Genomic DNA, 27,411 nt, shown 5'->3' with positions numbered 1-27,411 from the left:
AAAAAAGACAATCTTTGACCTTAAGGAGCTTGCATTCTTATGGGGAAAGACCACATACATAAAGGAGAGTGTGGAAAAGGAACTGAGATACTCCACTGGTGGTAGAGAGTTGGTGATATGGCCTACCTGGATGACTGCATGGCTAGCTCTAGTAGATATAATGGCCTAAGTGGGCTAGTTTGCACACACTCAGTCATAAATTTTCTCCATTGGACCGTAGGGTCAGGAGCTCCAGAAATGAGAGGATTAACTTCCTCCAGGGTTTTGTCCTGGATTCTAGAAGGTCTGGGTATAGAGGTGCAGGTCTTAGGTTTGGTGTGGAGGGTATTAGATATGGTGGAGGAGAGGCAGGTCTGTGGTGACATGTAGAAGGTGAGATGGCCTGGGTGGATGGCTAGATGTTGGGTGGATGTAAGCTGAAAGTATTTCAATCTAGGGCTGCAGGGAAATTTTTAAGTTAGTAGCACCTTTCTTCTTTTGGACAAAAATAACATTATTAAAAAAGTTGTAAGGTGAAGAAGCTCTTTTTCAAATAAAAGCTATAATTAGATAAGGTTTATCTTGGACTGAGAGAGCCATGAATATACTGGGAGTTCAAGGCCTTTTCTTTGACGGTGTGCAAAAGAATATTTCAAAAGCCATTATTGGCTTTACAAGAGTCCTTATGGGGCCTCATGGTGGTCTGGAGATAATTCTGAGTTCTCAAAAGTAATGCCAGTAGAATGCAAATTATGGCAGGTTTTACCATGTTAGGAATAATGAGATAAAGATATGGTATGCAATTAAGATTTAACCCTGAATTATTTAAGCAAGCTATTAATGGGAAATGGATAACAGAAATGATATTAATGCTGACTATAATAATTTCATTCAGAAGTTAAACCAGCAACCTAGAAATTGTCTTAGTCAGAAAGCATTTAACTTATTTGCCAAATGGAGAGAGATGGGTTAAAATATAAACTCATTTACAATTTTTTTGGTGAGACAACTGGGGTTAAGTAGTGACTTGCCCAGAGTCACACAGCTAGCAAGTGTCAAGTGTCTGAGGTCGGATTTGAACTCAGGTCCTCCTGAATCCAGGGCCAGTGCTTTATCCACTGTGCCACCTAGCTGCCCTTTACAAAATTTTAAAAAGCGGAATGATTGATGATTTTGAGCAGTATCATCTTATAGAGTAGAGAGAAACAGTTGGAGAGTAAAACCAGTCTCAAGAAAGTTTGGCAAAAATATCCAACTAAGCAAAGTTACCCAATGGCATTTTCAAGGATGAAAATGGAAAGGGGATTACAAAGAGAAGAAAAAGGAAAATATCTGCAAAAATTATTACAGAAACGTTTTCTCCATCAAGGATAGTGGAGTCACTACGCTTAAACTCTAACATCACAGTCCCTCAGTTTTGTTTTGTTTGTTGTTTTTTTTAATAGAGGAACTATAATTAGAACTAAGGTGAACAAAAATGGGTAAAGCAGCCAGATTAGGTCGAGTATATAGAGAAAAGATTCATACTGGTGCGGGGAGAGAAAGAGGGCAGATGATATAATTGAGAGGGCATTGAGGAATTGATTTGTAGGGTGTCTAAAGGAGGGGAAGTTACAAGAGATACAGAAAAAAATCTCACACCTTGCTGATTAAAAAAAAAAAAAGGTTTCCAGTTCATGTCAAGAACTACTGACCTATATGATTACTCTCTCATTTTATGCTTATGAGGGTTATCTATATATCAATTGAAGGGTATTAGAGAACAAGCAGGCTTTCACAAATGATATTAAAAAATGGATCGTATCTTTATCATCTCGCAACTGACAGAAAGATGTACAGAAGACATCGTTATACTTACTGTTTATTGATTACCTCCTAAACCAAAACCAAACAAATGAACAACAAAAAACCCCTCTTCCACCATATCAAGATCATTCTGTGAGATTTAAAATTGGATATTAGATCATAAATCTCCCCTACTTAACCTTTCCCTTAATTTATCTCCCAAACTAGTAAATGGAAGCAGGTTTTAATTTTCTAGATAGACCTTTTTATTTATATTTATGATAGTCACAAGGTGATGTTGGTTAGAAGGATAGAAAAGTAGAAACACAATACAAATCGTCTTAAGTCTAAGCTTAGTCTATATTCATTATAAAAACTCACCAATCCGAAAAAGACCACCTTTGGAGAGAGAGAGTCTGTGCCGCGCCGTCAGGAGTCCCGCCAAGCAGGCAAAAAGAAAGCTACTCCTACTCCCTCCCAAGCTGTTTTTGGAAGCTTATTTATAGATCTGGAACAGAGGCGGTCCTTACACACTGCTTCAAGGTTATTGGTTGGCATCATCCAAATCCATTGTCTTTGAAGGTGTTCTCAAGTTGAGTTCACAGTCTAGTTTCTGAGAATTACACCTTCTTAAGGGATAACCAGGTATGATCACAATCCAATTAACTTGATACAATCCAATTAACTTGAAGTAGGCTTAATCAGCAGTCAATCACTCTCACTTGATTTAATCAGTCTTGATTAATCTCCAGGTGGGTCTTTGAGTATCTGCTAAATCCCATTATTTTATCACATTCCCCCCTTTGTTTCTTCTAGGAACAGGTGTTCCTTGATGAAACAGTAAAAAAATAATTAAGTCTTTGGAAGTCTTTTCTCAGTTCTCTTGTCTTCTTGGAGTGGTAAGATGTCATCAGGAGGAAGCTGGATTCTGGTCTGGAAAGCTGGATTCTTCTTCTTTAACTGAATTGCTGGATTTTTTACTAAACCTTAGCATAGCGTTGTCAATGATCAAATTTAGTACATTCCATTACAATTCAATAATCCTTGGAAGATGTTACAACAGAAATAATCCTATTTAATCCTTCTGTGATAATAGATATCAGTGGAATCATAAAAGAGGGGGATGTATTCTTGCCCATTGTTTGCTATTAATGAAGAGAAGATGGACTGATAACATGGAAAAAGTGAGGGACAACAGATGGACAGCCAGAGTGCCACCCTGCTATCCTCCAGACGTTGAGAGAAAGTGAAGATGAGCCTCTGGCACACTGGGTGGGCCTCCAAGTGGTGAACTTTGGGGAGGACTTAGATAAGTCACTCAGGATGGAGAGGCATGGGTGGGTTACAATCTTCATAAAAGAATCTCTTGAGGGGGCAGCTAGGTGGCACAGTGGATAAAGCACCAGCCCTGGATTCAGGAGGACCTGAGTTCAGATCCGGCCTCAGACACTTGACATTTGCTAGCTGTGTGACCCTGGGCACTTAACCCTCATTCCCCCCCCCCCCCTCCAAAAGGATCTCTTGAATTGATGAGACTACTGACCCATTAAAGCATTTGAGTATATATTTGAGTTTTTGGCAAGAACTGTTAGAATTTGCTGGTGCTGGTGCTGATTCTGAATGGTACAGGATGAGGTTGCATCAACAATGCTGCTGTATTGTTGTATTACTAATTAATTACTAATTATTACTGTATAATTAATGCTAGTAGTGCAGAAGAAGGTTCTAGAGCAGTGACTTCACAGAACAGAACTTTCTTTTCTTCCAGTCCACTAAGACTTGAAAATCTTGATGGATTTGGCCACATTTCCCTCCTTTCTTCATTAAACCCTGATGCCAGAGAATTGTCTATAATTCCTTCAAGGGGTCGTTAGTTTGTTTCCAAATGGTTCCTTGTCATTTGAGACCAGGACTAGGTACAGGTTTCCATACCTGTAGCTCAGAAAGGGAAGGCAGATGTATGAAATCCTTCTAAAGTTGGGGAAATAACAGCTACCACAGGTAAAGAGGTAAGAGAAAGAGTTCCATTCTACTCAACGAGCATTTATTAAAGGGCTTAATGTGTACCAGGCACTGTGCCAGGTCCTAGGAACACAACAAAAACCATGGGACAGAGTCTCTGCTCAGTTTTCACGTGCACACAGGTGAGTAAATGCTCAATGCAGACAAAGACAATACAAAGTTATTTCAGGGTGCTGAATACTGGCAACTAGAAAAAATCAGGGAAAGCCTCTGGTAGGAGGCATCTCTTGAACTGAGCCCTGAAGGGAGCAAGGAATTCCAAGAAGAGAAAGGGATGAGAGAATGTAGAAATGAAAGTGGTTCAAGGACAATGAACCATAGCATATGCCGTGAATACATTATATAGAACTGTTCTCCATCTAGAGGGATCACTGATGCTAACTTTATGAATTACGGCATAAGTTTTAAGCATGGTATTATTTTGTTGATGTTGTTATTACTATTGTTTCAGCATTGATACTGATGGGACAATGTCAGTGGACTGGAATGAATGGAGGGATTATTTTTTATTTAACCCAGCAGCAAACATTGAGGAAATCGCACGGTATTGGAAACGGTCTACTGTAAGTGTGGTTTGTATTTTAGCCTGTTTATTTTATGCTAAAAGCTACAGGTATAGCTATAGTGTAGGGAACCCAGAGGAAGTGAGGTGGAGCAATCCCCTTACCTAGCAAATTTGGGACTGTGGCAGTCAGGCTGATGAGGCCAGGGACCAGGGCATATGGTTTCCAATTCTTCCTTGTGATCCCTAGTCAGGGATTTTTAATCTTTGTGTGTCACAGGTCCCATTTGGCAGTCTTGGGAAGCCTATGAACCCTTTCTCAGAATGTTTTTAAATGCATACAGTTAAAATAAACAAGATTTCAAAGAAAACCAATTAATTTGAAATACAGTTATCAGACAATTAACAATTTTTTTTTAAAGTCAGGGATCTCAGGTTAAGAATGCGTACAGGGTAGATATTCCTTCAGAGAACATTGTGTTAAAATTGTATCTTAATCTGGTTCCTCTGAAATTCCCCCAAGTATAAAGGGACAATAGGGGTAGCTAGGTGGCTCAGTGGATAAGTGCTAACCTGAGTTCAAATCCAGTCTCATAAGACTTACTAGTTGTGTGACCTTAGGCAAGTCACTTAACCCTGTTTACCTCAGTTTCCTCATTTATAAAATGAACTGGAGAAGGAAATGGCAAGCCACTCCAGTATCTTTGCCAAGAAAACCCCAAATGGGGTCACAAAGCATCGGATGCAACTGAAACGACTGAACAACATAAGGGTCAATGGCAGGAAATAAATTTGCAAAGCAGAATCTGGAACTTGGGTACAAACCATTCCAAAGAATAAGAGAAGTTTAATTTATAAAATACATAATATATTAACCAAAAATTACATCCTGATAATATGTGTGGCATCAGCAAGAATCATTAAGATATTGCTGTCAAGGTTTTTGATCCATATTACCTGTCCTATGTAAGGTAGGGGAAAATTAATCTATATAGAAAGAAAATAGTGCTTTTTTTAAACAAGGGGGAGGGTTTATAATTGAAATTAATCCCAGTTCTATGTGAACTGATATTGCTTTGATTTATGCTCATATGCTTGTCCTCTTCTATTTGACAATATGCTTCTCTGTGCAGATTTTATTTATTTCCCCAACTAGATTGGAAGCTCCTTCAAGACAGGGATTATATTTTATTTAACTTTATATTCCCAATACTTCGTATAGTGCTTTGCACCATATTAGACAGTTGTATGGAAATTGTTTCTTGTTATGGTCCCCATCACCACCTGCCCAGTAGTATAGTAAGTATGTAAGTAGCATGGTGTAAAGTAACAATAAATAGGACATAGGAACTAAGAGTGTAAGGAATAACACAGAAGCCACTTGCCCAAACTACTTCCTAATTTAAGGCTACATCCAGGTTCTATGTGCTAAAGTAAGAGAAGATAGCTAGGCCCCAATAAATGGCTTTTGGCCTGTGCAGAAAAACCGGACAAACGTTATACCAATAAGGCAACCCTAAGGTGGTTTGTATGACAGTTAAGTCTGTCCCCCTCACTGGAACCCTATAAGCATGTGATTGAAGCTGAATCTGAACTCAGGCTCTCTGACTTTTAAGTTCTTCCTACCCTCCTCCCCCCAACTTCACACTGCCTTCTTGAGATAGTTCATTTCTAATTTAAATATGGTAACTTTCTTTTCATTTAGGGGATTGACATAGGGGATAGCGTAACTATTCCTGATGACTTCACAAAAGAGGAAAGAGAATCTGGCAAGTGGTGGAGACGCCTGCTGTCAGGTGGGATAGCTGGGGCAGTCTCGAGAACCTGTACAGCACCCCTAGATCGTCTGAAAATCATTATGCAGGTAGGGGTTGGGTTATGGTTCACCTGTCTGTGTTTCCAAGTAGTATGACAAGGGCTTGGTACTGTGTAAAAGAAGTATTTCAGATCCCAGCAACGCTTTTAATATGCACATTTAATTTTATTAGGGAAATGCAATTTAGTGTGGGTTTAAATATAATTTAATATGGTTCTTAATGTATGACACTTGGGCTATGTAAATGAAGCATTTTATTAGAAATTGTGGTAGGAGGGGCAGCTAGGTGGTGCAGTGGGTAAAGCACCGGCCCTGGATTCAGGAGGACCTGAGTTCAAATCCAGCCTCAGACACTTGACACTTACTAGCTGTGTGACCCTGGGCAAGTCACTTAACCCTCATTGTCCTACCAAAAAGAAAAAAAAAAGAAAAAAAGAAAGAAAAGAAAAGAAATTGTGGTAGGAGCCACAAGAACCAGACTTTTATTGCTTGGGGACTGAAATATTGGCTTCTTTGAAGAATAATTTTCATGTTTTTTTATGTAGTGAATCTGTTACATTATAAATGCAGGCCCTCTTTCCTTTATCCATGCAGATCACAGCCTCTCCATGCCTCATTGCTCTCAAATGTTTTCATTTGTGTCCTTATTTTTCCACAGATCTTCCACGGGTGATTTACCAAACTTGTTATTTTGTATCCTGTAGGGGATTGGTGTGTTCTCAGAGGCTCAGTCAGAATTTATGACTGTGCAGTCATTTTTCAGTCATGTCTGACTCTTTGTGACCTCATTTGGGGTTTTCTTGGCAAAGATACTAGAGCGGTTTGTCAACTTCTTCAACTTGTTTTATGGATGAGTGAGGCAAACAGAGTTAAGTGACTTGCTCAGGGTTACACTTTTAGTGTCTGAGGCCAGATTTGAACTCAGGGAGACGATTCTCCTTGACTCTAAGCTCAGAGCTCTATCCACTGTGCCACCTATCTGCCACATGAATTTATGACTAGTTTACCTAATTTTATGATTAAATATTTTCTTGATATCATTTATACCAGTTCTTTCATAGAAGTTGGTCAGTCAGGAAAATGAGAGGGGTTGTATTATAAAGTAAGCCTCTGAGGAACCTTTCAGTTCTCCATCTATGATAACATGCTTATGCTCATCATGAATCTTTCAATTAACTTTGGGTTAATTGTCAATTTTATTCTGAAAAAAAATCTGGAGAACTTTTTCCTAGTCACCCAGGTTTATAACATCAGTGTTTGTAAACTTGAGGGATTTTTCTTTAAAATTTTTTTATTCTGAATTTAACAAACACCAAAAAAAAAAAAACCAAACAAAAAACCCCAGGCACAAAGTAGAATATAAAAAGGGGATTTTTATGAAGCTGTGGATCTTAACTACATAGCACTTGTTTTGAAAAGTATATAAGAAATTCATTGTATTGTTTTTAAAGTTGACCAGCTATATGTATTTTCTTCTGAATTTCTATTCTCTTTTGTAAATTAAAAAAAAAATTCCAAAATGTTCCCATGTAACAAATGAACATAGTTACAAAAAATAAATCCACCCAGTGGATATTATTTTTTAAAAATATGTTTGTTTTTTTTTTTCACCATGAGTCCATTACCTTTCTGTCAGGAGGTGGATAAAATACTTCATTGTTGGCTCTCTGGTTGGTCACTATGTTGATCAGAGTTGTTTATCTTTACAATGTTGTTACTGTACAAATTGTTCTTTCAGGTCTCCTTACATCATTCTGCATCAGTTTGTATAAGCCTTCTAAGGTTTCTTTAAAATCATCTCTAATCACTTATTATAGCACAATGATATTTCTTTACATTCCTATATGATAATTTGTTCAGCTATTCCCCAGTTGAGAAGTAGCCTTAAGTTTCAATTTCTTTTCCTTTTTCCTTTTCATCCTCCCTCTTCAGAATCAGGAAGTTTGTTTTGCCTATGACCAGTCTCTCCCTGGTATTATCCTCCTTCTTAACTATCTCTATCCCTATTCCTAACTATTTTTCTGTTGAGTTTGGTGTATTTGTACAATAAATGTTTTGTGTGTTTAAGAGTGTATTCAACCCTCAAGAAACAGATTCATTGCATGCTTGCTGTTCCTACCTCCTCTTCCATGTTTGTGTACTCTTGTTTTCATGCATTCTAATTATGAGAAAAAGCAAAATCCACTCCCTTCTTCCTCCTTTCTATACTAGTATATTTCTTTTACCTTTTCTGCTCTTTCCCCTCTTACAAGCCTCAGAACAGAACCAATCTACCCTTAGGTCCTTTTTTTCTTATTTAACTCCCTCGAAATTCTTTGAAGACTTAAATTCTGAAGGGACACTTATGTCTTCTCCTCCATTATAATATCAGCATCATTATACAACCCCTTCCAATTGCTCAAACCAATATATACTTCTGGGCTTCTCTTGACTTTTATGTTCACTTTCCAAAGTTCCAACTCAGATATGGTCTTTTCATCAGAAATGCATAAAGTCCTTTATGCCATTTAGAGTCATTTTCAACTCTGTAAGATTACGCTCAATTTTGGAGGGTAAGTTATTTTTGGTTGTATAATCTATGTCTTTTGGAATATCATTTTTCAAGATCTCTGTTCCTTTATGGTAGTAGCTGCGAAGTTGCAAGTGATCTTGAATCTGTTTCCTTGGTACTTGAACTGTTCCTTTTTGGCTGCTTTTGTTATTTTTTTCTTTGATGTGGTAGGTCTGGATTTTGGCCACGATATTACTGGGACTTTTCCTTTTGGGGTTCCTTTCAGGTAATGATCCACATATTTTTATTTTTACTTTGCTTTCTGTTTATAGTAGATTGGCCAGTTTTCCCTAATGACTTTTTGGAATATAGTGTCCAGGCTTTTTTGAAATCATGATTTTCCAAGAGTCCTATGATTCTTAAATTATCATTCCTTGATTTATTTTCTAAGTCAGATATTTTTTTTGGGGGTCTAAGTCATATATTTTTGATAGCAAATTTCTTACATTTTCTTTTATTTTTTCTATCTTTTGATGTTGTTCTAATATTTCTTGTCTCATGGAATCATTGATTTCTGCTTGGCCTACTCTAATTTTCAGAGAGACCATTAACTGTGTTAGGCCTACCATTTTTTCTTCTAAGCTATTTATTCTCCTTTCAGTTCTTTCCTTCAAAGATTTTATATGCAGTAACCTCTAAGGAAGGTGGTGAGCGAGCATTCTCCCTTCTCTGACAAGAAGGCTAGATTCTGGAGTTGTAACACCTAAGAAATTAAAATCCCCCTCCTCTATGCATGAGGTTGGAATTCAAGAATATTGTCAATGAACTCTGTAAAGACATGTTTGTTTCTACTGTGTACTTCTGCAGGAACTTTATTATTTCTTTTCTTTTCTTTTCTTGGCAGGGCTTTTTGGGCAGGGCTTTTGAGGGTTAAGTGACTTGCCCAGGGTCACACAGCTAGTAAGTGTCAAGTGTCTGAGGCCAGATTTGAACTCAGGTATTCCTGAATCCAAGATTGGTGCTTTATCTACTGTACCACATAGCTGCCCCCTGGAACTTTATTATTTCCCTGACCATAGGCATATCTTGGGCTAGGAATGCCCATTCTACAGAACTTAATTCTTGGGCCATTTGGATAAACATATGTGTGATTCTTTCCCCAAGTGCTGTTTACCAGTTCTAATGGAGAAGAAAGAGAGAAATCCCCTCTCTCACTCTACTCCACTCCACTATAAAAGACAGATTTCAGGGAAAGACAAAAGGGCAAATAAGGCAAAAAGGACAAGTATAGTGCATCACTTTCTCTGATAGATTAACAAAGAGGTAATTCCTCCAACCAGAATCCATCCTTCTGAGTTCCAGTGAGCTATTTCTATTGGGCAGTCTCGGTCACTGAAGACCAATCAGGAGTTGTCCACATCCTCTCCATCAGTGTTTAGATATAACACCAGCAAGTCTTACTTGTTTGATCCCAGTGACTCAACCTCATGTATAGGGGTCAGTCAGTAAGTCACTAAGCATTTATTAAATGCACTCTATGTGCCAGAAACTTCACTATGTTCTGGGCATCCGAAGACAGGTAAACATAGTCACTGCCCTCAAAGAGCTTACATTCAAATGGAGATGACAACCTGTAAATAACTATGCACCTAGATGATATATACAAAGTAGATGGAAAGTAATCTCAGAGGAAAAAGTACTACAAAGTGGGGGTGACCACATGGAGGGATATAAGTCCTTGGCAGGGGCAGAAACATTCTCAGAAAGGGGATAAACAACACTGAGGTCTGTTAGAGATGAGACATCGTGAATCAGGGACAGATGGGACTGTGGGAACACAACAGTGGTGGGGGGGAAAGATGAAGGGAAATGAGAGGTTGTAGAATGGGGAGAGAAAAAGGAGATCAATAAGGGGAAGTAAGAAGAAAAGAAGGAATTGGGATAGGTAAAGAAAAGTGGTCAGAAGTAGGGTAAAAAAGATGGGAATGGAAAGACAGGGATGGAGATAAGAGGGAGAGAAGAATTCAATAGCTATATGCTGAATATATTAAAAATGTTTTTTTCTCTTCTGTTTGCTTTTCAATTATTCTTTGTCATCTTAGGATGCATTCTTATGCCTTCTATAGTATTGCTCATTCATAACAGTTTGTACATTTCTGATGCATTGATTACTATTATTATTATTTATGAAGCAATCAGGGTTAAATGACTTGCCCAGGGTCACACAGATAATAAATATTTGAGACTGGATTTGAACTCAGGTCCTCCTGACTCCAAAGCCAGTGCTCCACTGTACCACTCTGATGCACTTATATTCCATTTTATGTTCAGGTTCTTTATGTATCCCATCATTTCTTCTTCTAGATTTTTAACTCCTTGAAAGCAGTAATTATCTCTACCTTTCTGGTCAGTCCCCTCTTCCTGCCTCCCCCCATAACTCAGTGACTTTGCACATAGTAAACAGTTCAACAAGAAGAAACATGTGTTAGGTGTTTCTGACTACAAAGTATATCGTTGCATCATAACCACTTTATTAATAGAACTACTGGTAAGATTTCACACAGCAGAAGGAAAGATATGCATGCAGTGGAAATGAGAAATACTGTCTACCAATAAAACAGTCATTTTCATGAGTTATAGCTGTACCGATGCCTGCCAAAGTTAATTGATCCTTTAAAGAGGACTTACTGTCATCTTTTTTTTTGGAGGGGGGGAAGCAATCAGGGTTAAGTGACTTGCCCGGGGTCACACTGCTATTACGTGTCAAGTGTCTGAGGCTGAATTTTAACTTAGGGCCTCCTGACTCCACTGTTTCACCTAGCTGCCCCCTACTGTACTTTTCAATAACTGTGCTATTTTAAGAGTAGTCATAAATTTCATATAAGCTCAAACTGATATAATAATGAGATAAAATCAAATGAGGTCATTGTAAACTGCTTTGCAGAATGCCTGGCACATAGTAAGCACTGTATAAAGTTTGTTGTTATGGTTGCTATTGTTATTAGTTGAAATGGACCATGAGCTGCTAAAACACATTGAAAATAGAAGGGGCCACATGCAAGTGCTTTGTAAAAAAATCACAACACTGGGGCCATTTTTTTTTCTCTTCTATAGGTCCAGGCTGCAAGGTCGAAGCACATCCATTTTGTTGATGGATTTAAGCACATGGTGAGAGAAGGAGGCGTCCTATCCCTTTGGAGGGGAAATGGTGTGAATATTTTAAAAATTGCACCAGAAACGGCTATTAAGGTCTTAGCCTACGATCAGGTGAGATATTACCAAAATTCATTACAAAGACACATTTTTGAGACCATTTTAGCAGAAAGATGAATGTAGTTTTTAATATAAGAAATTAGTTAATTGCTTTCTTTTTCTTATCATCATTTATCATACATAGCTCCGTTAATTGTCCTATTTATAAAGTAAGGAAAATAGGTTTTTGTCTAAATCATTTTGTAATGGCTGGCAACATAAATTTTGGCTAAACTACTTTGGTTTAGAAATCAGAGCTTCATATAGCAAACCTAGCAGGTTTTATTAAATTATCACTGCCTGGTATCCAAGAAAAATCCATTCAAATAGAATATCCTGGCTTAAGAAACTGTCATAATACATTGCATTGTTAGTATTACTTCTGAATTCACTTTCCTATCCAAAGGTGCATACAAGATGCAGTCCCTGCCTCTTCTGAGTTTCAAATGTAATATCTTACATCTGATTGTACATACACAGCAGTAATGGTGACACAGAAAAAAATGAGGCCCAAGAGAGGTGATTTGCTTAATAGTCTAGTGAATTAAATGCACAAACATCTAAACTATACACCTTTCACTGGGTGTGGGTTTGTATAATAATATATGATACTTATATGGACATAATGTTATGTATTTATAAAATAGAGCAGGGCTTCTTAATTTTTTTTCTACTAGTGATGCCTTTTTGCCTGAGAAATTTTTATGCAATCCTTGGTATATAGATACATAAAATAGGTATACAAATCAAACATTTACTGCCAAACTTTTTGTGACTCCACATGGAGTTGTGACACACAGTTTAAGAATCTTTGCAATAGAGAATATATTTATATAATAATTATAAAATAATATAATACCAATAATAATAGCTAGCATTTCTATAATTTGTAAATTTATTTATTTATTTATTTTGGGTGGGGCAATGGGGGTTAAATGACTTGCCCAGGGTCACACAGCTAGTAAGTGTTAAATGTTTGAGGCTGGATTTGAACTCAGGTACTCCTGAATCCAGGGCCGGTACTCTATCCACTGCACCACCTAGCTGCCCCATACTTTGTAAATTTATGTCAGTAAAGCATTGTACATGTTATCTCATTTGATCATAGCTCGCATTAAATAAATTGCATTCTTTTTGGAACTAATCTCTCATTTCAGCATTAATTTATATATGTGAACCCTTTTATTTTCACACACAGTATAAGGCATTGCTTACTCATGACAGTACCAAAATTAACAATATTGAGAGATTTGTTTCTGGTTCTTTGGCTGGAGCAACTGCACAGACTTTAATCTACCCCCTAGAGGTAAGGACCCTTGTGAAAAACTGATCCCTGGAATTGATGATTTTAATGTCAACTGTAAAATGTGTTTCTTTTCTTTTATTTTTGTGGGGCAATGAGGGTCAAGTGACTTGCCCAGGGTCACACAGCTAGTAAATGTCAAGTGTCTAAGGCTGGATTTGAACTCAAGTTGTCCTGAATCCAGGGCCAATGCTCTATCCACTGCACCACCTAGCTGCCCCAATGTGTTTCTTTCTAATGAAGCCTTGCTTAGGTTTTTGAACTTTAAATCTAAACAGAAGAGGACGGCTAGGCTAACAGAAGAATGGTAGGATTCGAAGCTTATGCCATCTGGCCTTGAATGTCTAATACACAAGCAAGTTTCTTCACGGTTGGCTACCACTCCTGCTTCATGTTATTCCTCTCTGGGTATTCTTGATTATCTCTATGCAGATTATTCCCAGATATGCTTTGGACCTACCTCACCCATTGACTATTGTTCATTTTAAATTGGATTTCCCAAAGGCGTCTCAAACTCAATTTGCCCCAAACAGAGCGAATTCTCTTCCCCAAATGTTTTTCTTCTCTTTGCCATTGTGTATTCCCTTGATTTCCATTTCTTGCCTTCTTGCAGTAGAGAGCAGGATTTCAATATCTGGTTTACAGTCTTCTTTTCTGCTCTGACTCCTTGTCTCAGATACTACAGACTTCAATGTATATGTGGCTGTCCCCCTCAATCCTTCACTTTCCTAATTTGTAAGCTTCCTCAGTTCTAATGCCTTGAGCCTTTTTACCTACCACCTTCATGACACACAGCAATGCTAACCCTTTAATCTTCATCCATAACTATTCTGCTCTATGATCTAGAACTGTGAAATTCCTGTCTTTAATCACAACCTTATAGTCCTCCATCCATCCCTCTACCTCACACCTGAATCAATTTTTTGTCCTCATTAAGGTGTCTAGTTATTTGATCCCTCTCTACTCTCCCAGCCCATTCCTCTCCTTTTCAGTCTTGACCCTGGAATTAACCAGTTCAACTAAACACTGTCTTCTACTCTGAAATCCTTTGCCTTGGTCAGTCTCACTGCTTAGGCCTTACTAAACCACAACTCTGGGTTCCATCTCCATCCTCTTTCCCTGCTGCTACTCATATACTACTTTCTTTTCTTTTCTTTTCCTCTCCTTTCTTTTCTTTTCCTTTCCTAACCCTAACCCTAACACTTCCCTTCCCTTCCCTTCTTTTCTTTTCTTGGCAGTGAGGGTTAAGTGACTTGCCCAGGGTCACATAGCTAGTAAGTTTCAAGTGTCTGAGGCCAGATTTGAACTCAGGTCTTCCTAAATCCAGGGCCAGTAATTTATCCACTGTACCACCTAGTTGCCCCCATTTAAATAGCTCTTTAATGCTTGCCTTTGTAAGCACTTTACATATTTTATTTCGTTTGGTCTTTAAAACCTATCTTTCTAGTCTTCTTTCATATTATTACCCTCCTTGTACTTTGTGATTCTGTCATATTGGTTTATTTGCTGCTTCTCACACATGTTGCTCCATCTTGTGTGGCTGGGCCTTTGTATTGGCTGCTCCCAATGCCTACAATATACCTCCTCCTCACCTCTGCCTCTCTGAACCCCTGGCTTCCTTTAAGACTCAACTCACGTATTATAGTCTGGTGGAGGCCTTTCCCAGTATCCCGTGGAACTATCATAACAAAATTCCACCGAGATGAATTTGAACAGCCTCGCTGTAGACAAATTATTTTTCCTTTATTAATAATTACTTTCTCACACTCCAATGCTTAGCACAGTGTCCAGCGTATAGTAGATGCTTAATAAATGTTTGTTGGCTGACTGAAATGACATGATTCATTAGGGTGCTTTGGGTTTAGTAAATCTGATCAGAGATGTGACTATATTCTTTTGCATACAGGTTATAAAGACCAGGTTGGCTCTAGGTAGAACTGGACAGTACTCAGGGATGTTCAGTTGTGCCATGCAAATCATGAAGAACGAACCCCTTGGAACTTTTTACAAAGGCTATATCCCTAACTTTCTAAGCATCCTTCCTTATGCTGGTATAGACTTATCCGTCTATGAGGTGAGTTTACTCCCAAGATGACTTATAGCAGTTGAGTTAAGAGGAAGTCTAATCTTGAATTATATTTAAAGAAACATACTAGGCCACTTTGGCTTTTGATAACAGACCACTTTGGACAGAACAATATCTATTTTGTCTGTCTCTTTTTAATTTAAATTTTTAATAATAAACATTTTTATTTATAGTTTGGGGTTCCAATTTTTATCTCTCTTTCCCTCTATCTCCTCCGTCCTCCTCCCTGAGGCAGCAAGCAATCGGATATGGGTTATATGTGTATGATTATGTAAAATATATTTGTTTGTCTCTTTAATGTGTTAGGAGTCTCTTTTTGCTAATGGTATTCATTTTCTGGTTGTCCTTGTGAATTATTTTTTGCTTCAATGATGATTAATCCCAAATTTATATATGTGTACAAATATACACATATACATATGTACATGCATATATATGTATGTGTACATACATACATGCATACATACACACTCAAATTTAAAGATGAGGAAGAAAAGAAGACAGTGGAATATTGTCTAATAGAATTAGTTAAAAGTTGAGGTCGGCCAAACACTATGACCAAGATCTTTGATTTTAATTCCTTTATAGTCTGTTTGATTTTAAGTAGTTTGATGGCCACAGCCTATTCCCTGAAGCCTGATAGGTCATTTCAAAAGTACATACTATGGGTCAGAATGATCAGGCAATTGGAATAGCACAAATCCATCAGCCCTCCTGAAAAGCCCAACCAAAGCACTGGTGGCTCTGCCACGTTCTGTGTGAAGTGTAGCGTATTATTGTGGTTGTTCATCCGGAGCCCTGATTGCATGTGTATAGGAAACTCCCTGTGAAGAAACATCCTAACAACACACATCAGCACTTGCTTTGCAACCTTTGGCCTCTGGAAAATTGCCTGGGGGCACTGAGAATTTAAATGACTTACATGGGCAGCTAGGTGTTGCAGTGGATAGAGTGGCCTGGAGTCAGAGAGACTCATCTTCATGAGCTCAAAACCAGCCTCAGACTCTTACTAGCCGTGTGATCCTGGGCAAGTCCCTCAACCCTGTTTGCCTCAGTTTCCTCATCTGTAAAATGAGCTGGAGCAGGGAATGGCAAACCATTTCAGTATCTCTGCCAAGAAAACCCTAAATGGGATCATAAAGAATCAGACATAAATGAAACGACTGAACAGTAATAACCCGGGGTCACACAGGAGGAACTTCCCAATTCCAAAGCCAGATATATATGCTTTAAGCTCTCTATTTTTGCTTTTTAGGATTTAATGCAATGCATTTATAGTTTTATAAAATTTTAAAGCATTAACTTTTAGGAGAGACAGTGTGGTGGCACGGATAGAGATTTGCCTTTGAAGCTAGGAAGACCTGGGTTTGAGTCTTCTATGGGACTAGCTGTGGGACCCTAGGTAAGTCACTTAATCTTTCAATGCTCTAGACAATTCTTGAGACTAAATTGCAGAGAAGGTGCTGACATGCATTGGTAGAGGGAATATTCTCACTGGAAGTTCCCTAACTTAATGAAATGACAAGTCCAATCCCTACCCTGAATTTTCTGTTTTGTTTTGATTTGCTTTTTGTAAATTTTGTGGGGCAATGAGGGTTAAGTGACTTGTCCAGGGTCACATAGCTAGTAAGTGTCAAGTGTCTGAGGCCAGATTTGAACTCAGGTCTTTCTGAATCCAGGGCCACTGCTTTATCCACTATGCCACCTAGCTGCCCCCCTCTTTTGCTTTTTTTGTACTACTTTGTACTCTAATGCGAATGACAGACTACTTCATCCTTGCACCTCAGCTCATCCAAACATTTTACCTCCAGATATAGTTGACTCACCATCTGATGGCTATATGTAAAATAATTCGCGCTGAATAAAGACACTTTTGAATTTGTTTGTTTGTTTGTTTTTGTGTGTGGGGTTTTTTTTTTTTTTTGGTGAGGCAATTGGGGTTAAGTGACTTGCCCAGGGTCACACAGCTAGTTAGTGTCAAGTGTCTGAAACCGGATTTGAACTCAGGTCCTCCTGGCTCCAGGGCTGGTACTCTATCCACTGCGCTACCTAGCTGCCCCTGACACTCTTGAATTTAATGATTTATTCTCTCAATTCTGTGAAGTTACACTATTTTCCATAATGACTTCAGGACACAGGAATGAATTTCAAAATCCTTCAAGAAAACACAGATAAATTAAAATAGCTGTTAGTGTAGTGGCCCTTTCAAACAAGTTTTAAACATTATAGTTATAGATGCCACCTGTCATCCAGGCTATATAGATAATTCCATCTATAGCCATTCAGAGGTCACAGAGCATTTTAGATGGAGGAGATCATCTACCCTGGAACAATAAAACCAGCTTCCCAGATTGCCTTGCCCTGAAGAAGTAGTGCTCAGCAGAAATGGTTTTGATATATTGGGTTTGAAAACAATTTCAAGGTGTCAAATAAGCTTCATTCCATGTATTCATGTATTCATGTATTCATGTATCTATCTATCTATCTATCTATCTATCTATCTATCTATCTATCTATCTATCTATCTATCTATCTATCTATCTATCTATCTATCTGCCTGCTTAGAATTTTCCCCACCTTACATGTAGAAACAAATTGTAACATTGATTTTAAAACTAAACAAGTTTTATTCTAAAATGTGGTCAACTATAATCGCTAGAATGGCACATATGGAGTGAGGCAATTGATATTTGGGTTTATTAAACTTAAATTTTACTTCAAAGTTCGCAGGGGAGCTAGTGAAGAAGCAGAGCACTGTACCAGAGCCCATGGTTTTCCATACTTAATCACTGTAGAAATAGCTCCCCTTCACCCCAGCCTTTTTTTTTTTTGATTCCCAAGTTGCAACTTTTATTGTCATTAACTGAACTGAACCCTCCTAAGTTTGTTATTGAGGGGATCCTCACCACCCCACCCCAAACCTTCAAGGTTTTTAAAGGCAAATGGGTAGGCTCTTTCCCATAAGTCTGCAAATATGACAAACTCTTCTCACCCCTGGAGCAATTTTTGACTTGTCTGGCCAGTCTTCTCTCAATTTACAGCCCCAGTGCTAAGATGCTTCAACAACTTCCCTGCTCTTCTAACACTACCCTCCTCCCAATGAATTGCAAAGTAGCTGAAAAGTCACAGCAGAGCAAGAGGGCTAAAGGAACTGAACCAACACAATAATTTCCCAGAATGCATGGTAGCTCCTGACACAAAAATTTTTCCGGACTGAAAAATGAAGAGCCTATGTTGTCAAATGTTAATTTATTGCAATAGTCTCCTTTATAGCTTTAACTTGCTGGGCATTCCACAGCACCACTACTGATGTCATCAATGACGTCACGAGGATGCCTGCCATCAATGTTGCAGCCCACAGACACACTCCAGCCTTTTTGGCAACAATCTGGGCTGCAATATCAGAGTCAGCGTAACAGATGGCAAGGATTTCATATGAAAGAGAAAAGAGTTTTAGAAGTTGGTTTTTCATTGTTCCGCTTAAATGCTTGCTTCAATGTTCCCTAACAGATTTTGAAGAATTATTGGCTAAATAACTATGCCGAAGACTCTGTAAACCCTGGGGTATTGCTGTTGCTGCTATGTAGTGCCTCATCTAACTTTTGTGGTCAGTTAGCCAGCTACCCTCTGAACCTGGTGAGAACGCAAATGCAGGCCCAAGGTAAGTTTCTGTCCAAGCCTACACAGATAGTAAGTGGCAAAGCTAGCATTTAAAGCCGTCTTTTGATGACCAGTTGAGTACATTTTCCTTATGGTCAGATTGGGGAATAGGAAGAAGAATCAGCATTTAAGGAACGAACCCATTTATTACAGCAGCTGGACTACAGGAAGTTGTGAGTGAATGAATGAACGAACGAATGAATGAATGAAAAAGCATTCACCAAGTGCTTTCTTGCAACTTAAGGTGGTCCATAAAGAACCCAACCAGGGTGGTCCATAAAGAACTAAGAATTTGGGGTAGGGGGAGGGAGCAAGAGGCCAGCAACTTGTGGCAGAGCTGGGGTGGAGGATGATGGGAGGTTAATGAGGATGGTGAGTTGGATTTAAAAAAATAATAGCTGGGGAGAACTCTACTCCTAAACCTCTTGTGGAATTAACTGGCACGTGTTGGGGTGGGATGTTAAGGACTGACGGCTGTTGTAAGGAAGTTGGGCCAGCTCTCTGGGGTGTCTGATATAAGCAGCGTAGGAAAGGCATTTGGGACACCAGCCGGAGCCCAGGGCTATTCTGGCTACACTAGCTAGTTCATTGTGTTGGTGGAGTAGATTACGGTGCACCAACTGCCTGGTTACTAATCATTCCAAGAAAAGCCTCATTTCTGACTAAACTAGGCTAGATTCTGAGGAAGAGGAAAATAAGAAGGAAAAAATGCATTTCTATGGGAATGGGAGGGTTCCCTCAGTCAAGAGGAAAGAAGCAATACTTTACCACCACAACTGCTGCCATGGAGTCCCCTATTTTTTTAAACATGTTTTATGAATACTTTTTATATCACTAGTATTTCCTAACAACCCCCTCCCTAGCCCAAAGAATAATAGCTAAACATCGATTATTTCTGACAGGGTATAGAGCATTCTGTATCCATAGCTTGGGGAAGCTAGGTGACTCAGTGGATAGGGTGCTGGGCCCCGAGTCAGGAAGATTCATCTTCATGAGTTCAAATCCAGCTTCTGACACTTACTAGCTGTGTGACCCTCTACAAGTCACTTAATCCCGTTTGCCCCCCGTTTCCTCATCTGTAAAATGAGCTGGAGGAGGAAATGGCAAACCACTCTCGTATCTCTGCTAAGAAAACCCCAAATGGGGTCACAAAGGGTTGGACACAACTGAAAAATGACTAAACATCGGCAGAAACAACATATCCATAGTTCACAAGCTACTCACCATGAATCTAGATGTCATGTGACATTCTACACCCATTAGCACGAGGCAGAGAGGGTAAAAATCTTCTATTGGCTAAAGGATTATGTTAGCTAAGGGAGAAAAAGGGTTACTTAGGATCAGGGCAGGGACTAGACCTATGATTTAATTAGTATAAGGAACTGTAAGTGGGGAAATGAACAATGCAGCCTGGTACCTTCTCTGTAACTTATAGCATTAGAGAGCTGCCTAGAAGGCTAACAGGTTAAGTGACTTATCTAAGGTCACATGAGCAGTAGGTGTGTGAGAGGCAGGATTTGAACCTCATTCTTCCTGATTTCAAGGCCAGTTACCTATTCCAACATGCTACCTCATCCATATGTAGTGTGATAATAGTTTAAATTTACAGCGTTTTGGGGGGCAGCTAGGTGGTGCCATGGCTAAAGCACTGGCCTTGGATTCAGGAGGACCTGAGTTCAAATCCTGCCTCAGATACTTGACACTTACTAGCTGTGTGATCCTGGGCAAGTCACTTAACCTTCATTGTCCCACAAAAAATTACAAGGTTTTTAAGATTTGCAGATGCTTTATGCACATTATCTCATTCAATCCTCACAACAACTGTTTGAGATGGAGCCTATTATTATCCCCCTTTTACAAATGAGGAAATAGACTCAGAGGTGAAGTGAATTGCCCAGGGTCATAAGACTATTAAGTATCTGAAATATGTCAGCACACAGAAGGTACTTAATAAATGTTTATTGATTATTTATTGAATGTAGCTCTTCCTTCCTCTAGGTATATCATGCTTTCTACTTGGACACCTTATATATCGGATAGCGTCCTCTTTGAGTTCTTAGCATTTTGCAGATTTAAAGTTACTGTAACTGTTGGAGATGGTATGGTCCTGAGATCTGGGCTTTACGGAGTAGTTTCTTCAATAATGAAGCTCAATCATCTTTAAGATCTGCTTATTCCTTGCTTGTTGTTGATACCTAACATAAGAACCTTTATAGGTAGTGAAGACTTCATTACCTGGATAATTTTGGCAGACAAAATGCTGGTTTCACTTGTTTTTGTAGTTAATTGTAGTTAATATCACTGTGTTTAACTTCATTTAGGGTGGTGCTAGAATTAGGTTGGCAAGGATAGAATTTTACATGTAATTTTAATTATGTACAGTAGGATTGTATATAACTAGAAAAAAAATTTAAATGGTTTTGATCTGTGATTTCATTTTCCCAGTGCAGATAAGAAGCTGTTCTTGAACAGAAAACTGTCTGTGGGCATCAAGTGCTTAAATGTCTTGCTCTAGAGTCACACAGTCAGTCTTTGTCAGAAATGAGACTAAAATCCTTGAGGCTGGCCCTCCATCTACCATGACACTTGGAATACCATATTAAAAATCTGTTATGAGAAAATGTCAGCCATGTCTAATGGAATTTGTCATTGTGAAGACCTCTTTGTGAATAGTGTAGTTTTTTTTTTTTAAAGAGAATTAGAAAATGTCCCTGCCATCTACTACAATCAATGGGCCTGTTCAAAAATGTCTTAAGAGTTTTTTTACAGTAGTATAAAGATCCAAGCCCAACTTCCTGGCATCACAAAGAAAAAAAGGCAGAACGACAACTCTGAGACCAGGGATCCAAGTGTCACTAAAACACCCCCATCTAATAGTTAGAACTGTTGTTCCTAGGTGCTCTTTGGGGGAGATCCTCATTGTCAGCTTGTGCTCGCATTCCAAGCTTGTAAAACAAATTGTTATTGTACTAAATGATAGTGCAACTCTATTATATTAATGTACTATGTTAAAATAACATTGACAACATACAAAACAGACTTGGAAATTAATATTAAAGTAGTCTGATTTTTTCTTCACTTTTTATCTTCCATAAAAGGAGCTCCGCAGAAGAACATCTATTATTTCTTTCAAGAAATAATTGCCAAGGAAGGGCTACTGGGCTTATTCAGGGGCATCACTCCAAACTTTGTGAAGGTGCTTCCAGCAGTCGGCATCAGCTGTGTGGTTTTTGAAAAAGCTCAAAAACTTTTGGGAGCATCCTAGAAATGAAATGTGTGAACTATTGGTACTGAGCAGAAGGGCTTAGAAACCTGACAATTCCTGGCTTGATTTTTTTCTTTGAAACTTAACAGGTCCCTGTGACATCTTTATCCAAGAGGAAGCAAAGGTATCGAATGCCACATAGAACACCTTACTTTAATTTTGTATATGCTGGAATTTAAAAATTCAATCATAGTTTTGATGTTATTTATAAACTAAATCCTTAATATGTTTAGAATTGTATTTGCCTTCCCTACTGAGCTCCCCTGAATCCTACCCTGAAGCTTGCACATTTGAATTGAAACACATTTTAGGATGAGAGTGGTGAGTAAATTATAAAAGTTTTGGTCTACCATACCAGTTGATATTAAATTTTTTTATACCTTAATTCTTTCTGGGGGCAGGGGCAGGGCACTGAGGGTTAACTGACTTTCCCAGGGTCACCCAGCTAGTAAGTGTCAAGTGTCTGAGACCAGATTTGAACTCAGGTCCTCCTGCCTCCAGGGCTGGTGCTTTATCCACTGCACCACCTAGCTGCCCCTTACTTTAATTCTTAAAAGGCTGTATGTAGAAATACTTCATACATAAAGTCAAAAGCCTCAGTACTTCAACGGATCTCAACATTTGGGTGTTCCTGTCAATGGTGTGGATAACGAGATTAACACAGTTTCATCTCCTGTGTGCCTCTTGTCACTTCTCCGTTGGAGGTCCTCCAGTGGTGTCAAGGCCCTTCCTCTAGATGTCTTGACGTGGGGGTTACCGGAGTGGGTCACCCCTTGTTATCCCTCTCTCTTGCTACCCAACTGACCCTTTCCCTTTGCTAATTATGCATCTCTGTTATGCTTCTGCACAGATTTCCATTGCTGGTGTGCCACAGCCTCCTCACACTCACTGTGCAGTATCCCGTGGCCATTTGAAGCTTTCGTTCTTCAGAGGCTGTGGTATTCCATGACTCACTGCTCAGCATCCCCACCAGAAGAATATGAATATTACAGAGATAGCCTTTTATTTGCAGAGTCATTAAAACTGTTGTGTAATTTCCTGAATGCAATCCAGCCCACTCTGTTCCTCCCACTTACTTCTGAATTCATTTCAGTGTCTGGTCCAAGATAAATGCATTGATGAGCAAGCTCTCTGAGTTAACCAGCCATCCAACTGCATATCATAGCCTGGACAACAGGCATTTCTAGCTAGCTTAACTAAGGTGTGGAGAAGGCATTTAATGGATGATTAATAATGAAGCTAATTCATCCTGACCATTTCCAATTTTAAAAAATTAGTATTAATAACTAAGATGATAAGTACAATATATTCCTGAAACAAGCTTGATTTAGAGAAGCAGTGCAATGTAGGGAATATAGAAGGCTGGGTTTTGGAGTTAGGAGAACCTGACTTCAAATTTGGTCTTTGACAGGTACAAGCTCTGTGACCATGGCCCAAATCACATAATTTCTCAGCGCCTGCGATAACTCTTTAAGACTGAAAATTACAGTCGATTGTTGTTCAATCATTCAATTGTGTCTGACTCTTTTAGACCCCATTTGGGGTTTTCTTGGCAAAGATACTTGGAGTGATCTGCCATTTCTTTCTCCAGATCCATTTTACAGATGAGAAAACTGAAGCAAGCATGGTAAAGTGACTTTCCCAGGGTCACAAGAGCTAGAAAGTGTCTGAGGTCAGATTTGAACTCAGGAAGATAGACTTCCTGACTCCGTCCTGGCGTCCTATCCACTGCATGACCTAGCTGCCTACTATAGATTTACTAATCTGCATTAGTGGAGAAAATGTCCACTAGGGATTCTCCAGACAGATAAAATCATAGGTCTGACCAAACAAGTTTTAGTTTACATGACCAATTTTCTAAACAGCCATCATTTTCTTTCCAAATATTTTGAATAGGACTTAGAAAATATCGACTAGTTGAAGGAATCTCCCCAAACTCATGCCATTAAGCTTGATGGCTCCTGATAAAGTTTGTTATAAAGTATTAGATCAATTATGAAAGTCCAGTTATAATAAATATTTGTTGATTTGAACTACTTTCTGAGTTTTTTGAAACAGAGAAATAATGCATCTGAAACATTTTAAAATGTTACTTTTGCTTTCATGACATTATCCCTGATATATACCTCTATTCATCTATAACAGAAGACTTCTAGGGACCTAATTTCATACTTTCAACTCTTTCTCTGTACTTTGAAATAAAAATCCTGAATGGTAGTGCATAAGATGCAGGTTTTGATTGTTTACTAAAAGATGCATGGGAATGGACAACTGAATTATCTGTTGAAATTTTTGTCTTCAGAAAAGTGAAAATATTTGTAACTTCATTTGTTACCATACCTCAAAGATATTTAATTTAATTTGTAAGAAATGAAAATGATTTATATGTAATTGATCTATCTGGACTTCAGATTAGTCTCTTTCTGGCAATTAAACCATGTAATCAGTTTTTATTAATAATTCAGCATGTGGTCTCCACTACCTCAAAATCCAATGCATGAAATGATGAAAGTGCACTAAATTAAATCCAAGAATTGCTAGACCTGACCAACTATACTTAGAAGAAATTTTGCTGGAGGTGATGTAATTCTCAAGGCATTCAGAGATTGATTTTCAAGATGTCTCAAAGGTGGGTGATTCTAAAAGGCTGGAAAAATCATAGATGAACAACTGAGAAGATGCCAACAACTTACTACTACATTCCTACTTTCTCATCTTGATGATATCTTTATAAGAAATTTATTCTTAATAACTCAACAGTATCTCTCATAAAATGTGAGAAGGGACCAGGCAAATTTTTGTAGGGGATTTTCCATAACTGACCACATCTTCATACCCACATCACTGATGGGAAGGTATGGAGGATATATGTTCCTGCAGGGTCTTTGTGTGTGTATTGTGTGTGTGTGTGTGTGTGTGTGTGGCAATTGGGGTTAAGTGACTTGCCCAGGGTCACACAGCTAAGTGTCAATGTCTGAGGCTGGATTTGAACTCAGGTCCTCCTGACTCCAGGGCCAGTGCTCTATCAACTGCACCACCTAGCTGCCCCTATTGTTTTTTGATTGTGAAAAAAAAAACCCACTTAAACAAAACATCTTCCTGGGTATAACAAAGTGAAAGCTTAAAGTCTTTTCTTAAATATCTCTCATTTGTAACAATATCATATAAAATTCTATAACAGCTAACATTTATGCAGCACTTTATGGTTTGCAAAGCACTTTACATATATTATCTCATTTGATCCTCACCACAACCCTATGAGGTAGGTGCTATTATTATCCCAATTTTATGAGGAAGAAACTAAGGCCAAGAAAGGTTAAGTGACTTGTCTAAGGTCACACAGCTAGAAAGTGTCTCAAGATTCAAGTTTTTCTTGACCATCTCAGTGAGATTCAGGGTCACTCAGAATAGATAAACCTAGCCATCCAAATGGGAAACACAAAGTGGATGGAGAATGTATACTTCCCAGATTATGATTTATAGTTGGACAGGCAATCCATGAGTTAGTTTATCAGTACGTGCATCTTATACAGGTACAACAGTTGGCTAGTGGAGAAAGCGCAGAACCAAAAAGGAAGAAGATAGACTGAGAGAAAGCTCAGAACTTCCAGTGATTCTAAGTTGCTAGCTGCTACAAACCCATCTTTAAATTTTTTAGCATCACTATTCTCCCAGTGTTGCTATATTGCTGTGCATCATGGAACACTACATTTCTCAGAATCACATTTATAGGTTACTCAAAGGGCACTGGAAATATGCCCGGTGTCTAAGCATGCTGTGGGATTTGATCGATGATGACTTCTGAGCAAAAGTGGCATCAAAGACATCATCAAAGACGTGTGTGACCAAAAAAGGAAGTGGGTTGGTCACTTAGCAAGGGAAAGATATAACGGTTGGGTAGCCTGAATAAAGCAGGAGTATCCATGTTATATCTGAAGACCTAGAGAAACATCTTCAGTGTGTTGGGTAGATCTGGAACGTTTAGAGGAAGTCCTGGACAAGAATCACACAGGATGGGAGGGCATGGATACATTTTTATATGGACCACTGGGGAGAGTACTCATGGGAAAAAACATAAATCCAGTGAACCACATATCTTTTTTATAATAAATTTATATTGATAGCTTTTATTTTTTATATCACCCAAACTTCCCCATTTATCTTTTTTTTTTTTTTGGTGAGGCAATTGGGGTTAAGTGACTTGCCCAGGGTCACATAGCTAGTAAGTGTTAAGTGTCTGAGTCCGGATTTGAACTCAGGTCCTCCTGAATCCAGGGCCGGTGCTCTATCCACTGCGCCACCTAGCTGCCCCCCCATTTATCTTTCTACCTCCTCCTCTCAGAGATCCATCTCATATAATAAATAACATTTTTGAAGAAAAAAATCAAGAAAATTGGTTAATACATTGAAAAAAGTCTGAAGACAATAGCTTTTATATAGTGTTTTAAAAATTGGCAAAATACAAATATTTTTTTCTCACAGCAGCCCTCTGAGATTGGTGCTGTTGTACACAAATGTGTGCACATTCCATGTACCAGTGATGAGTGGAATAATATTCATAAAAGTCTTTGTACATTTTTTTGTGTTTTGACTGTAGGGTGGGACCCCTGCCTGTCTCAGCAAGCAGGCCAGGTTTGGGTGAAACAGTTTTTAGGGCACCTTTCCTAGCCTTTAACTCACACCAGGAGGAGAGCAGTAATGCAGTCTTTAAAAAGGCTGCTCAGACACCCAGGGGGCTGCTAAGTCCCACTGCTGCTTCAGTTTAGTGAGAAGACCGCCCTACGGCCTGGACTACGTGTGTACAGGGTTGTGACTACAGCTTCCAGTGTATCTGCACCTGATGCTTCATCACTTGCCTTTTGCCACAGGATTTTGAGGTAGATAAAAATGGTAAAATGGTTATGGGTGCTGTCTTTTGACTTGGGCAGAAATAGGGTTTAAGTAAGACAGAGTTGTACAAAGTCATGGGCCTTACTCTCCCTTCCAGAGTCATCAAAGTCCAGTGGCAAGACAAAAGTCAAGATGACTGGTGATGGCTCAGGGTGTAGTGGATGACCTTAGTCACTTCAATGTCTAACCAATCTCTAAGTGCTCCTCAGTGCCTGCTTCATTCACTTTCATGGTCATTGGAACGAATTGTTCTTATCTGCCCATTCTGCTTCACATGCTTGGGGTAGTAGATATCCCTTTAATTCACCGACAGCTTTGAGACCCCTTGGTTACCCTCAACCTGGGTTAGCCTGTCTGCTG

The 27,411-nt window shown here is 38.8% G+C and overlaps 1 protein-coding gene across 8 annotated transcripts in view; it reads left to right on the top strand.

Moving 5' to 3' along the window:
- LOC122726330 (calcium-binding mitochondrial carrier protein SCaMC-1-like) overlaps positions 1 to 24,582 on the top strand; it is a 50,998-nt gene extending 26,416 nt beyond the window's left edge. For 4 of the 8 annotated variants that reach the window (XM_043963992.1, XM_043963989.1, XM_043963995.1 and 1 more), the window contains 7 exons: positions 4,238 to 4,349; positions 5,994 to 6,152; positions 11,710 to 11,862; positions 13,046 to 13,153; positions 15,057 to 15,224; positions 18,747 to 18,897; positions 23,012 to 24,582. In XM_043963992.1, coding sequence (XP_043819927.1) covers positions 4,238 to 4,349; positions 5,994 to 6,152; positions 11,710 to 11,862; positions 13,046 to 13,153; positions 15,057 to 15,224; positions 18,747 to 18,897; positions 23,012 to 23,271 — 1,111 coding nt within the window. In that variant the 3' untranslated portion in view covers positions 23,272 to 24,582. Of the gene's footprint in view, positions 1 to 4,237; positions 4,350 to 5,993; positions 6,153 to 11,709; positions 11,863 to 13,045; positions 13,154 to 15,056; positions 15,225 to 18,746; positions 18,898 to 20,894; positions 21,951 to 21,994 lie in introns of those variants that run through there. The other 4 variants (XM_043963997.1, XM_043963991.1, XM_043963993.1 and 1 more) reach the window with 3 other exon arrangements.
- The last annotated feature ends 2,829 nt before the right edge of the window (positions 24,583 to 27,411 follow it).

The sequence above is a fragment of the Dromiciops gliroides genome, chromosome 4 (assembly GCF_019393635.1).
Source record: "Dromiciops gliroides isolate mDroGli1 chromosome 4, mDroGli1.pri, whole genome shotgun sequence".
In the NCBI taxonomy this organism is placed as follows: Eukaryota; Metazoa; Chordata; class Mammalia; order Microbiotheria; family Microbiotheriidae; genus Dromiciops; species Dromiciops gliroides.
The sequence above is the reverse complement of the archived record's forward strand: the minus strand, read 5'-3'. Positions and strand labels throughout refer to the sequence as shown.